This window comes from Paramacrobiotus metropolitanus, unplaced genomic scaffold, assembly GCF_019649055.1.
Source record: "Paramacrobiotus metropolitanus isolate TYO unplaced genomic scaffold, Prichtersi_v1.0 Parri_scaffold0000139, whole genome shotgun sequence".
NCBI classification, from domain to species: domain Eukaryota; kingdom Metazoa; phylum Tardigrada; class Eutardigrada; order Parachela; family Macrobiotidae; genus Paramacrobiotus; species Paramacrobiotus metropolitanus.
Genome location: NW_026570359.1, coordinates 231,490 through 246,635, shown reverse-complemented (window position 1 = coordinate 246,635; position 15,146 = coordinate 231,490). Strand labels below are relative to the sequence as shown.

General features: G+C 42.1%; 1 protein-coding gene across 1 annotated transcript; it reads right to left on the bottom strand.

Moving 5' to 3' along the window:
- Positions 1-2,197: 2,197 nt before the first annotated feature.
- Positions 2,198-4,111, bottom strand: LOC129599179 (trichohyalin-like). Its single transcript, XM_055497333.1, has 2 exons — positions 3,425-4,111; positions 2,198-3,361 (listed from the first exon to the last, which is right to left on the bottom strand). The coding sequence occupies exons 1-2, from the start codon at positions 4,109-4,111 to the stop codon at positions 2,198-2,200; spliced, it is 1,851 nt and encodes a 616-aa protein (XP_055353308.1).
- Positions 4,112-15,146: the final 11,035 nt, after the last annotated feature.

Below are 15,146 nucleotides of genomic sequence, written 5' to 3'. Positions count from 1 at the left end.
AACAAATGGACACCAAAGCTCCATCAAGTGTAGATGAATGCTTTTCCTATGCTGTTCATGACGGTGGTGGCGTGGGTGGGTTTGCAGTGGTGGGTTCTCCACTTTTCCCATAGACTTTGTATGTTAAGTTCTTTTAAGATTTTCTCTGAAACTTAATACACTTTCAAAAAACTGACTGGTTCCTGCAAATCTGCAAACTCGCGGCTATTGAATGACATATAGACATCAAAGTTTGGTTCAGTGGCTCGCTCAAAAAAGGGAGACAGAAATGGAATTCGCTAAGGCTTATTTTATTAATATATAGGATATCCGAAATATCCGTATCCCGCCGGCTGGTCTCGGATATGGATATGATATTACGATATTTTGGATATGGATACACTTAGGATATTGGATATGCAACAACCTTAGTGATCAATAATACGTTATTTGTGACTAAAGCAATGAAAAATTCTCTTGTGTGGTGATAAAAACAGTCCCGCCAAGCTGTGCATCCGTTCTGAGTGTTAATACACGAAGTTGACCGCCTTCAGCGCTCGCGATTCCCAGCGTGATTATACCGCCGTGTCCTTGGTACATTGCTCCACAAAAACTGTGCTGGTTCTTATAATCGTATCAAGTACGGGAAATGGCACACAATTCCGGTAACCATCCGTTTTCTGGATTAACGTGCAACAAGCGTCTCATAACAACAGAAAGCCCGTAATCCACGCATTACCATACACACGATCCACTTTTGCATAATGTCTCTCAAAATAACCAATCGCAATTGCGAATTGAACGGTCAGGTGACACTGCGCCACAAATCAGGCTCATCAGTGACCACACATCTTGAAATCCCGGCATACATCGATCGGCCCAAGTTAAAAATTCCAATTAAGTGCGGTGCTTTCGTTATCACAGGCTTAACAAAGAATTAATGCCGTGTGCATACATGCCGTGCTTAGTTAAGAATTCGGAAAGTGGACGTCGCTTCCCACTTCCCAGTGTACCATATGTCGGTCCCACCCATTTAAATTGTAATGCGTCGCGGGCGGAAGATGCAACGCGCATAATACAGCATTGCACTGCAGCAGTAAACGTAAACTCCTCTTACCGCCATCACATTTTTAATTACTGTTTTTTGAAAATCAAATCAATATCTACGCTGTATCGAAAATTATATAAACGCTAATGCCACGTTCAGATAAAATAATTTCGTATAAAACAAGCCGTAGTGCCGCGATCTAGCCGACATTTTCTACTTGCCAGTCCTGAGAAATTAGTTCCCGGGAGCGAGCTGCCCAACCGCAGTCCCAACATCGGTCCATCGAATAAGCAGGCCGCTTGTGGATGCAAGAGGAAGTGCATGAACTGCGCCATGGAGCAGGATGACCACCTGAAGCCGTTGACGTTGTGGCGCAGATCGCTCATAATGTAGCCGTGGTACCAGTTGAACACTTCTGCGCCCGATCCGCCCGGTTACGGGGGCACCGCTATGACGTCATGTACGCATCCCGGTCTAACGAAACATACTGGACTGTATTTACGTTTACGACATACTGTTCGGTATTTACGAGTAGTGGCGAACGAGCAACGTGCGGCATATAAACAGTCACACTGTTAAACCATGTTCCACAATGCTTTAATGTGCTCTGTATTCCTGGAGGATATTACAACGGAAGCCTGTCGGTGTGCTCCCGTTTACTGTGGGTTGGCTACACGCCGCGCCACGCCGCTAAACAGACCGATGTTGGTGGTCTAATCTCAAGACAATTACAGCTCACAGCAATCAGGATAGATCTTACTGTTCTCTCTGGATGAAGGGAAATGTGAGGATGAGAAACGACAGGTCAAGACGAACGATCGATCGACAGGTTGCCCATGGACCAATTTATTAGAATTCAGGAAGTTACTCAATCACCCACTGATCAGCGTCCAATCTTACAGTCTCGCATCACCCCGTTAAACACCGAAAAACACTAGCCAGCTGTGACTCATCATTCCGCACAGACTGACCAATCAAATAAAGTTTTAGTTATTTGAATTGTCAACAGTTGCTATATCCCCGCCGTAAGCGGTTAATTAGCGAATTAACCAAGACACAAAAGAGATTAAAAGAAAAATACTGTTATTCCATCAAAACAAAAGTGAGCAATTTATTAGTAAAATCCATGGAAATTACCGAATTCCCTTCCGTCCATGCCTGTCCTACACTTCACGTATCCGCTTCGGAATCCTCGTCCTTTCCATTCTGTCCATTACGTCGCGCTTCGCGCCATTCCTCCTTCTCTTTCTTACGCTGATCCATCATCACCTTCAGATCATCCTCCAGCTGCCGTTTCTCTGCTTCTTCCTTCTTTTGCTTTTCTTGCATACGTTTGATCTCCTGCTGGTACTTCTCTGTTTCCGCTCGTAATCTTGCCAGCTCATCGAGATCTCCACTACGAATACGCTCTTCGCTCTGACTACGCTGTACGTCCGCAGGTAATTCCTTCTCAATACGTTCACCAATTTTACGAATGTCACGTTCCATTGCAATATGATGTCCGCAGCTCCACATGTCAATCGAAGCATACTGTCTACGGCGATCTGCATACCACTGTTGTCGCATACGGTCCAACTCACGATACATACGTAAAACATAATCACGGCTCGTTTCATCATATGTACCATCCCACATACAATCGCCCGACCAAAACGAAATGTCATCCGGAAAGAATCGGTTCGGATTAAAGTATAAGGGCGGCTCCTCACTACGTCGGAATCGTCCCTGGATAAGCTTGAACACTTGTCCATAACGATTCTCCCAACGAGTCGTACCGTCCTTCTGGGATTCATACGTGATCCACGAAGTTGCCGCGAAACGGTCATAAAACCACGTTTCCACATACTGTGGACTGAGCGATGTTTTAATAGGCTCTGGATACGATACAAAACGCTTCTTGTTTTCCGCTTCATTACTTCGTAACAACTCCAAAAACGTCTTCAGCTCTAGCACGTGCCATCGTTCCGCTCTACGAGTTTCCGCCTCTTCTGGACTCTGTTCACTTTGCGCCAATGCATTCAGCCCCTCCGCCATACGATTCAGATCAGCCATTACGGCACCATACTGATCTTTACGCAAGCGCTTTTCCATACTCATATATGGATGAATCGGCAAGTTCCCAGGTACACCCGGTTGAATACGGTACTTCACGTTCTTCAGGACAGCTTCTCCCTGACGTCTACGCGCAATGTCCGTTTGCTGCTGATTAAGCTGCTGCATACGCTGTGGATTCTGCTGCATCATACGCTGCTGATGATTATGTGTCGATTGCGCTGGTCCACTGTGACTGGGCACACTCTCCGCCACGCGCTGTGCCATTGTGCGGTTTTCCAGCTGCACATAAGATTTAAAATAAGTATCTGCTTCAGTATACATTCTCTCATTAAAGCAACATACATTATTACAATCTGCAGAACGTTGATGTGTCTGCTCTCGCGGTTCGGAACGCATCATGCGCGAGTTAACCATGGCTTCGCGTCCATCCTTGAAAGTAATCGGAGGATGTGCTCTACGCTGCTCTGGCTCGTTATGCTCCACGGTTTCACTACGGTACACCGGCGTCATCCTGATGAACGGCATATTGTCCCTCTCCGCATCATCACCACGATCTACGTGCGACGCGGGTGGCATACTGCTCTCCTGCTGACGCTGACCACTCATACGTTGCTGTCGACGCTGGGATTCTAACTCTCTGCGATAATTTTCACGATCCCGTGCTTCCTCATCTTCACTCCACGAAATAGACTCTGTCAAACGATCTACTTCCTTGCGCGCACCACGGAGACGTTCTTCTGCGATCTCTATTTCAAGCTGATCCCCATAAGCTTGAATCTGTCGCAACTTTTCACTACGTTCTTCCACTTCACGACGCCACTTATCGCGCTTCTCCTTGTCTTCCGCACGCCATTGCTGTCTTTCCCGCTCACGTTCTGCACGCTGCACACGCTCACGTTCTTGCTGGTCACGTTCACGCTGTTCACGTTCTCTTTGGAGATTTACCGCATCAGCATCTTTACGCTCCCGTGCCATCTGCTCCATACGACGCAGGCGCTCTTCTGCAGTGTCATCATTCTTTCGCTCCATTTCTGCTAAGGAACAAAACGTAATTAGTACAGAGGCACAATACGGACTGTATTAAGTTTCATACGAGTATGTTAGTTCAATTTCTTATTAGTCACTGGACAAGTTTTCGTAGAAACTGTATGAGTATTCTTAACGGAGGAAACTGTGGTCGGCTTATTATTCGCATTATCTGTCTTAGCTGCTATACGTTCACTTCTACGTCTGATGAAGTCATTTTTACTATTTAATACGTCCGGATCGTATTCTTTATACGATTTTAATTTATCCATATGTACAGTAATTATCTGACGACTACGACTCGATTTATCCATTGACTTTAACTTCACGTTTACTACGTCTGTAATTTCTAAAATTTTGTACGGTCCTTTATATAAGTACTGTAACTTCTCAGTACTGCCAACTGTACGCTGTTCATTTTTCACCCATACGTAATCACCTACTTTATACGTGCTATCTTCACGATTTCTATCGTAATTCTCCGCATTCTTTTCATGCATACGATTAGTCAATATTTTTGAAAATTCCGTCGCAATTTGTAACGCTCTGAACATTTTGTCAAAATACTGCTTTACTGTTACGTTATCAGTGTTTTCCGATTTAATTTCCTTGAATAACGTATCTACCGTACTGAGCGGCTGCACACCAAACATTAAGTACGATGGTGCATAGCCGGTGACACTATGTACTGTACTGTTATACGCATACGTAATAAAGTCTACGTAATTTATCCAGTCATTTTGCATCTTATTAACATACGCAGTTAATTTCTCAGCAATAAAACGATTCATTCGCTCTACTTTCACGTTAGACTGCGGATGATAGGATGTCGTAAATCTGTGCTGCACTTGCATAATGCGATTTAGTTCACGAACAATTTTGCTGATAAAATTAGAACCACGATCTGTTGTTAAGTGTTTAGGAGGACCAAATTTTAAAATAATCTCATTTAGAATAAATTCTGCGGTCTCCTTCGCATTCGTAGTTTTCACTGCTGCGCATACGACAAATATTCGTATTCTCTATGGCAACAATAATATGTTTAAAACCTTCTGCAGATTCATGAAATGGTCCAAGTATGTCTATTGACCAACATTCCAACTTATCATACGATTTTAACTGCTGTAAATACGCTGTCGGAGGTATATTAATCGGATTGCGTTTTTGGCAATGTTCGCACGCTTCCACATAATTACGTACATAATGTAGCATTCTTGGCCAATAATACCGTTCAAGTACGCGCTCTAATGTACGCTGTAAACCAACATGTCCGCCACTTGGACTGTCGTGCATTACGTATAGTATGTCGGCACGCATAGTACTGGGAATACAGTACAACAATAAGTTCTTGCCTTTCCTGCACGCCTTTTTCATAAGTATTTCATCTATTATTCTAAACATTTCTAATCGCTTCTGTTTACGCTTGGTCGCTCTCTCATACGCCTCTTTATCTGTAAGTAACGTAATTATGTTACTACAGTATATATCTGCACGTTGTTCTTTAATCAACAGCTCATCTGCTTTATTGTCCATAATTGAATGATACATAGGAATTTGATACTCTTCTTCACCACACGGCTTTTCTACACTGTATCTGCTCAGATGATCTGCATCTTGATGTGCTTTACCGCGACGATACGTAATTATGTAGTCATACTCCTGTAACATCAACGCCCATCTAGCCAAACGTCCGTGCGGCTCTTTTAAGTTCAATAAGTACTGTAATGCACTATGATCTGTTATTATGACGAATTTAAGACCCATTAAGTAATGCCTGAACTTCTTGCATGCAAATACGATCGCAAATAGTTCTTTCTCTGACACCGAGTAATTTACTTGATGTTGGTCTAACATACGCGATGCAAAACACACGACGTGCCAACCGTCGTTGTGTTTTTGCTCTAGTATTGCACCGACTCCTATGTCGGAAGCATCTGTCTTTAGCTGCGTCTCCAATTTATAATCAAAGGGTTTTAGTACTGGTACGCTCATAAGGACTGTTTTCAAATAGTCATACGCTTGTTGCTGCTCTACTCCCCATATAAACGGCTCATCCTTACGAGTTAGCTTAAGTAAGGGTTGCGCATACGTAGAGAAATTCTCTATAAAACCACGATAATACGTTAATGCTCCGATAAACGATCGGACGGCTTTAACGCCATCTGGTACAGGTAATTTTGCAATTGCATCCACTTTACTTTTATCTGGTTTTAACCCATCTTTACTAATTAAATATCCAAGAAATTTTATTTCTTCATACGCAATCTCACATTTCTTAGGTGATACAGTAAATCCTGCCTTCGCTACCGCTGCTAATACGCTATCTAGCAATTCCATATGTTCATCAAATGTTGCTCCGCCTATTAGGATATCATCTACGTAACATACGACACCCTTCCACTTTAAATGTGAAAGTATGCTGTCGATTGCTTTTTGGAAAGTAGCGGTTGCTCCCGCTAAACCAAAAGGCATACGTAGGAATTCATATTGACCGTCCTGGGTCACGAATGAGCACTTTTTAACATCACGCTCTGCCATACGGATTTGCCAAAATCCACTATTGAAGTCTAGACTCGTAAAATACTTCGAATTTCCAAAGCTATTTACGGCATCCTCTACGTTCGGCAACGGCCACTCCGATTTATGATATATTTTATTCAACTCTCTAAAATCAATGCATAATCTCGGTACTGCATTTGGATCTGCTTTTTTGACTAATACGACAGGGAAACTCCATGGTGAAGTTGATTTACGAATCACACCATTACTTTCCATTTCATCTACTTGCTGCTTAATAATCATACGTTGCGAATACGAAGTACGATACGGTAGTTTCTTAATTGGCGGGTGATCGCCCGTCTCGATTTCGTGCGTTACTTCTGAACATTCGCCTAATTAAAGATTCTCACAGGGGAATACCGCATGATGCTTTACGAATAAATTAACCAGACGTCTACGCTGATCGTTGTTTAATTTAGGGTTAAATTTCATCTCACTAATTTGATCCAATACGTTAATTTTAACTCCATGATCTGTCTCTTCTACGACAGCTGTAGAAGTACTGAATACATTCTCTGCGATCACTTCACCTTCTTCAATAATCTCTGCAACACCAACCATAAGACCTTTACGTAAACGTATTGCACGATCAGAGAAATTAGTGATTAGTATTGCAGTTTTACCTTCCGCTGCCTGCACTATACTGTTTCCAACCGATACATGGTGGTTAAATAGTAAGGTACTTCCTGGGAAAACTCGCATCTGTCCCGTATACTGATCCGGTACTTCTATTTCTAGCAGCAAGCCGGTTTTCGGCTTAATACGAGTGTTACGGCTTAATTTAATCCGAGTACGATTCCAGCAATATTCTTTACTCGCGTCGTTTACGCTGTTAACTGGTTCATTGATTACCTCCGCCTCACTACGTACTTCATCAGTACTTCGTACTTCACACTGCACGGATTTATCCGTACAGACTACTGTCTGCACGGCTGTGGGATTATCCGGTACTATAGTACTAGTACTCTGTAGTTCTTCTTCTTCAATTTTATCCCGCATACGTTGCACATTGGCTTGTGCTTTCGTTATGTAATTAAAATTACTTTTTATATCCTGTACATCTGATACGCACTGCTTCTGTAAGTAGCGATCTTCGTATTTCTTATGCAGAAATTCTGTACGTTTATTCGCAATTTCAAATTTATATGCATAATTCTCCGCAGTTACATACTTAATACGATTGCTGCTATAATACTGCTCTATTATGCACTCAACATTCTCTGCTTTCGACCTAGTATCCGTATCGATACTGGCAATTAGCTTCGAAATTTCACGTACAGACTCACACGCTTCGAACGATATGTATCCTTTCTGCGTGTTAATTATTACGCCTTCACGTTTTATAAAATCATTCCCGAGTATACAGAATCTTGAGGTGCTGTACTCAACAACCAGAATTCTTGCTTAAATCTATGTTGACCCATACGTATTTCGCATTCAGTATAGCACGGCTTACTTTCTTTTACGTCACTGCTAATAGTAGTAAATCTCAGCTGCTGCCCTTCCGGTGCTTCAATACGTTGCAATTTTAAATCTAACATCATAGGATAACTCATTATGCTAGTACTTGCACCCGTATCTATGAGTGCTTCTATTTCCTGTCCGTTTATAATCACGCTTACCTTCGCTGGTTTGCATGATGCCGGTCCACCGTGTACATTAGCACTCAGCTCACTACGTTTCAGCGGTATGGTACCACTCAGTGACACAATACGGTCTACAGGAGGCTTTCTGTTTACTCGGCCATACGGACCCCCGTTTACGTATGGCGACAGTCTTTTCCCTCCGCTGACGCCCAGAAATTATCGTTCTGATTTCCTTTTTCTACTTCATCTTCATATGCTCGCTGCAACTCACGCTTTTTGTCCTCTGGACACTTCGGTAAGATTGACTCTAGATCTCTACGGCTCTTAATAAACGGACACATACGAAACCCATGCCGATAGTCAAAGCACTTCGGACAGAAATACAATCCGTTATTCAATCTATACGATGAGAAATCTATCTCATTACGACTGAACTTCCACTGGGTAATTGGTAAATCACGTTGTCCAGGGCTGCGAGAACGAGAAATTCTACGATTATCATTACGTTCTCTGTTGCGATTCACATCACGATCTCGACTTCCACTACGACCACGGGAAAAATCCCGGCGAAATCGGTCACCACGATCGCGACTACCACTGCGTCCTCGCTCATCCCGGTTCCGTCTTTCATTTCTGCTAGGATTCTCATACGTACGTGAATCGCGATTGCCATAACGAAAATCATTACGGTATCACGGTTATTATTATAACGATTATCAGTACGGGCATCCCGATTTGCATACGTATTCCTGCTATTATTACTGTATCGGTTATTACTGTACTGATTGTTACGGAAGTCATTACGATCGCGACTACCACTGCGTTCCCGAAAAGATCTAAATTTATCAAAAGATCTACTTCTGTCTCGCCTGTATTCATACGCATTAACTGCCTGTGCCGTACTCACTTGCACAGTTTTTTTCATTTCCGACTGGTCAATACGTGCCAAGTTACTTAAAACTCTACGCATTTCCGGAATTGTATTCACTTTAGCTACTGCTAGGAGCTTACGATACTCGACATTACTGTCAATAGCTCTACGTATTTCAGCAATCTTATCTTCCTCGGCCATATTAGGATTGATTTCCTGCATAAGATCTAACATTTCATCGAAAAATTCCTCCACATTATCACCAGGCTTTAATACTTTCTGTGCTAGCTCCATACGCTTTACCTGCTTATAATCTTCAGGCAGATAACGTAAACACATAATATGCTTCCATTCCGCATATGATTTTCTGCTATTTGTTGACCACATACTTTCGAAAAATTTACGCGGACCTTCTTCCAAATACGTTGGTAACATGCTGATACGCTTCGCTGATGACCAGCTTAAATTATCTGCTACGCGGTCAAACTGCTGGAAAAATGCCTTTATGCTGTAATTCGATTTGTTTTTAAATTTCTCAATCGTATGATCTTTCGTTACATTTCGGCTGTTGTTATTAATAACATATGAATTTAATGCCAAAATTAACGAATTGATGTCTGTACTTGTTACGTTCTGCGAATTGGCGATATTTTCTTCGGTCTGAGTACGTTCATTATTAACAGGTTCATACTTATCTAAATTATCAGCTACATTGCCGTGTACTTCAGTCTCCTCATCTTCTATATTGATAGTCCTATTTCTCAAGTGCAAATTTTCTCTTTCCAACCGTATCAAACGATTTTGCAAATCATTAAAATTTTCTGCGACCTCTGCATCTTTAAACTTAAGTAATTTCGAAACTGCTGCCAGATCTGCTTCCGCTAAATTACTTCTAAGTTGATTCGCAATACGATCACACTCTGACTGCATATTATCATCTGCACGTTCAGTGCCCAATACGTTTCCAACTTCTTCAGGCTTTTTACCTCTACGCCAATAATCCGACTCTTTAATATCTGCAGTCGTCTTTAAATCTTCATACGAAACTCCATTTTGAATACAGTAATTAGCAATATGCTCTACTGCTTCATTATTATTCATCGTTACTTTTAATACTGCATTAATTTTACTGGCAATTTCGTTAACTTTCGCCCGTTTCACTTGAGTCAACAACTCTACGATCTGTCTGCGCTCTTCTTCCAGTTCCTCATCTTTTGTTCTATCAGCGCTGCCTCGCGCTGTCGGTTCAGTGGTCGACATGCCGGCGCACGCTTATCACGATCTACAATCTCAAGCTCACATGTAAATTCTGCACGTCTAGGCACGTTTCGGAAAATCCATACAAAAGGTGAAAATTCTGCCTTCTACGAACTTTCATAAAATGCCTCAATGTCGAATATATCGCGATAATATTCATACGAATTTTAACCAGAAACGTTCATAACATTTCACACGATTGCTTTAGAATTCATACGAGTATAGAGATACAGGATACTGCACTACGTTAAAATATCAGCCGTCAATACGAGTGAAATGATTCTTCGATACGAAGGTCTTCACAATTAAATCCTGCTCCAAAACCTTACGATCTTTGGATTAACGATTCAGGGATAATAGTGCTTACCCTTTCGTTCCTGTTCGCGTTGCTTCCAACGTTTGTAGTCTGCCCACGATATTCTGTACGCTACGGCTTCTGATCCAGAGTACTGCTGATGATCCGCAACTGCACTTCTCTCTACGTCGGGGAAACCACTGCGCATACGTTTCACGCTACGGTGCTGCACCAAGGTCCAATCCCTCTCTACGTTGGGTTCCGAAGGAGGTTCTTTGCGATCCTTGTAGACAGGAAGCGCCATACAAGGGAAGCCTGACGGTGTGCTCCCGTTTACTGTGGGTTGGCTACACGCCGCGCCACGCCGCTAAACAGACCGATGTTGGTGGTCTAATCTCAAGACAATTACAGCTCACAGCAATCAGGATAGATCTTACTGTTCTCTCTGGATGAAGGGAAATGTGAGGATGAGAAACGACAGGTCAAGACGAACGATCGATCGACAGGTTGCCCATGGACCAATTTATTAGAATTCAGGAAGTTACTCAATCACCCACTGATCAGCGTCCAATCTTACAGTCTCGCATCACCCCGTTAAACACCGAAAAACACTAGCCAGCTGTGACTCATCATTCCGCACAGACTGACCAATCAAATAAAGTTTGATTTGATTCTCTTCGTCAAGGCTCTTCGTCTGGAATAAATGTACGACAAACAAATTCAGCGTATGCCGCTGACTGCATTTCATCCAACTGTTGTTGATGTGCTCTTAGGCTCTACATGATGCTACTGCTTGAATGCGGTCAACGTTAAAATATGCAATAAGTGGCACCTGGGCCAGTTACCTGGCCAACCCGGTGTAACTTCAATGTGCGGTCTCCATGACATAATTTATAGATTTATCGATACACGGGCAACAGCAAAACAAACTTTGCGCAACACTGATCGTGCGGAACGTTTCGGCAACGTTATTTTGGCATAAGCCCTGTTTCTTCGTTGATCTTCATGTTTTCAATGATTTTCATGTTTGTATTTGTCTAATCAGCGCCTAACCGTAAAAATACAAATGGTGGCCATTTGACCTTTTCAAGTACATGGGTACAAATAGGGATTTTCGTTTTCTGGAAAACAGCGCATGATCGCTCCTTACGCGGTCATAACATTGCGTCAACAGGGGACCAGGGGTGATTAATTCAGAAAAATTATAAAGAACTGCGTCAAAATAGCAGAACTGGTAAAGTGCAATATGAACGGTAATGTCCGAGATTCTGCACGACCTTTCTCCATGCAATCGTGCGCAATTAAGTGCCCACCTCGTTTCGGGTCAAATGGCCAAGTGAGGCTGCGCCATAAAGCGTGCACAACACAGTTTATAAAGCATAGTTTATACGAGTATATAAATAAATCAGTACAGAGTAGTAAACATCGTAAAACCCGTGTGTAAACCGATGTACCCAAGATAAAAATGTCGGTTACCTAAGTATTTTATAAAAGAACTAATGTCGCTGCGCATGCATCGTGGGGCTGCGATTGCACACCATGCAGATGTTCAGACACGTAAAAACCAGGGAACCGTTCGGCAATGCAAAAAATTAAAAATAATGTAATTTCGAAGATTAGCTGTAAGAATACCATTATCATATGCTGATAGTTTAAATTAATTATTAAGTCAATCTTATCCTCGCGTAGAAAGTTACCGGAGTACATATTTATCCAATTTCACACAAATCCTCTGTAATTGTACGTTTTTTAGACTGTTGTCTTAATGTCGGCACATGTCATCAGCTACCCCGCAAATTGCCTGTTAACCGTACGATATTATACGGACTTAAATTTTACCTAAAGTGTATAATATGTGGTTGATTATAACCATTCATCATTCTTCCCGACAATTTTTTTGGTTTTTCCTAAACAAGATTTGTCGATTCCAAAATTATGGCTATGAATGCGAACCTTTAGACATCAGGTTCTAAGAAAAACGAAGCTTCAAAATCGGCCGGCGGCTGCAACCATCTTGTCTAGCATTTAACGACGGGTTCAGCCGTGTTACCGTGTATTCAGAAAGAAGCTGCGACTAGGAGTCTAGGACTGTAAAAGGATTTTAAAAGTAACAACTGCGCCGGGATTTTGATACGAGGCTGGTTGCGCACTACAGTGCTGTACAACGGTAGTTAAACAAGTTGCAAGGATAATGACCTTTTTACTGTGATAAATCACTGGAAGTAACCGTGTGCTGAATAAAAAATTTGCAACTAGCTTCATGATTTCCCTAGCGTGCAACCCTTTGGTTAACTGTTATTATTCTGATTATTGTCATTATTACATCAAGAGCAGACAACCCCGATTAACGTGTGACTGGTACGAGCAACAATCCCAGTTGCACGGCGACACGGCGCACAGGTACATTGACAGATATGTTTTTATTGCAGAACGCCGACACTGATGCGGAGTGCGGCAATCTTACCATCATTGCATCAGCACTGTGCAGACGAACAGAACAGTCTGTAGTAATGACGAGGCTAAAAAGTATCCCAGTATAACTGAAAATTATTAATGTACAAGCCCAGCACGGATGAATAATGTCTTAAGATTTCGAGCATGTAAAAAGGTTAATTGCATATGTAAAAAATGGTGTCACGATGTTTATTACATTAAGGAGGCACGAACAAAATAAACAGGCATGAGCAAAATCTGTTATTCTGCTTATTCGCAGTTGGCTAATTTCAATGACAATTCAATTTAATAACAATAATTGTAATATAATCTTGGGATTTACAACCAGCCCGTGTACAGCTAATGGCCACCATGGTAACAAGCTTTTGAGTGACCACTGGACTGTGGGGATTGGGCTTTACAAAAAACTGATGATGCAGGAACACTCTCGACACTGAGAGGATTCTGTAGCACTTTAGAGCGTGCAGATGGGATGTGTGGAACGGGAGAAAATTGGTTACATCGGCAAATTGTCGAGGACCCTGGTTACGTAGTTAGTATTCATATAATTACGTAGTTAGTATTCATATAATAAAGCCCATGTTAAGATAATGGCCACCATGGTAACAAGCTTTTGAGTGACCACTGGACTGTGGGGATTGAGCTTTCCAGAAAATTTATGATGCAGGAACACTCTCGACACTGAGAGGATTCTGTAGCACTTTAGAGGGTGCAGATTGGATGTGTGGAACGGGAGAAAATTGGTTACATCGGCAAAGTGTCGAGGACCCTTGTTACTTAGTTAGTATTCATATAATAACAATGTACATTAACGTAGTTTCTGCAGAAGTATACTACCACACTACGCGCGGCAGCGTCACAACACTTACATACGCCCAAGCAATCATAATGGACCACTTCATATAGAGTATCACAGTGACAACAATATATTTAAGAAGGTCCAGACTCACTGAACATCTTATAACTATTTCAAGTCCGAACTTTCCTTTCTGTTAAGTAGATATTATTGTTATCAAATGCTTCGATATGTAAGCTGTTAAGCACATAAAGTTTTGCATTGAACTGTGCGTGATCTGACAGCTGGGATTAGTTAGATGTATTATGACAGTGTCTGCTATTTCATTTTGGAATTACTGCCTTGTGGTGTGCTGGTGGATAGTGATCCCGCCCTCCGTCTCTGCTTGTAGTGTCTCTCGCGGTAAGCGACATGCCGCACACAAAATTATGACAAAACGAGGGCACTTATACCCATATTTCGTCCGATAGCAAAACAATTGATTTCGAACCCCGTTTTCCCTGCAAACTCTTGTCGCGTGCCAGGTCGCTACCGGAACCAGAAACGTAGTACTTGTATCTGCTACGGTTCCAATTGAAATAATTTAAATTAATTAAGAATCTAAGAACCTTCGTGGTGCAGTTCACTTTACGAATGACACTTCCCGTTAAAGACGTTACTTAATCCTTTTGCTGTCCAGCCATTATAAGGGACGATGAAACCAAGGGTCAATAATCAATATCCTTGTACGGCTTAAACCGCACCATGCAGAAACGACGCAATCATAAACCATTGGTTGCTCCATCCCATATTTAAATATGGCTTAAATCCAAGACCCGCTAAAAAGCGGAAAATCCTGTCCTTTCACGAATAGTTCACCATGCCACATGTGTACTCGAACGCTTTGTATACAGGCTATAAAAACCGGCTTGGAACAGAATCACTCGTTCTGTGACGGAATACGGAAAATGTGATCGAGTGTGCTCATCGCCATAAATGAATAAAATCACTAAAAACGGAAAAACAGAACACTAGTGGAAAAGACGTGTAAACTCTTCCTACTAATATTAATTAATTTGCAAATCAAAGACGATATCATTCTCCTACCAATGCCCCATCTGTCGCCACTCGATCCCAACATTATCCGCACAACTGTGGGCAGAACAGCCGTATTCTCCTGTAATGCTCCTACTCCAGAAGAGGACAATGTTGCACAGAAAATCATCTGGCGACACCAGAAC

What these genes read in the sequence shown, in the direction of transcription:
- LOC129599179 (XM_055497333.1), bottom strand. Translation starts at nt 4,111, where the DNA reads ATGGAGCGAAAGAATGATGACACTGCAGAAGAGCGCCTGCGTCGTATG. An exon ending in GTTCTGCAGATTGTAATAAT is followed by an intron (nt 3,362 to 3,424) that starts GTATGTTGCTTT and finishes TCTTATGTGCAG; the next exon opens with CTGGAAAACCGCACAATGGC.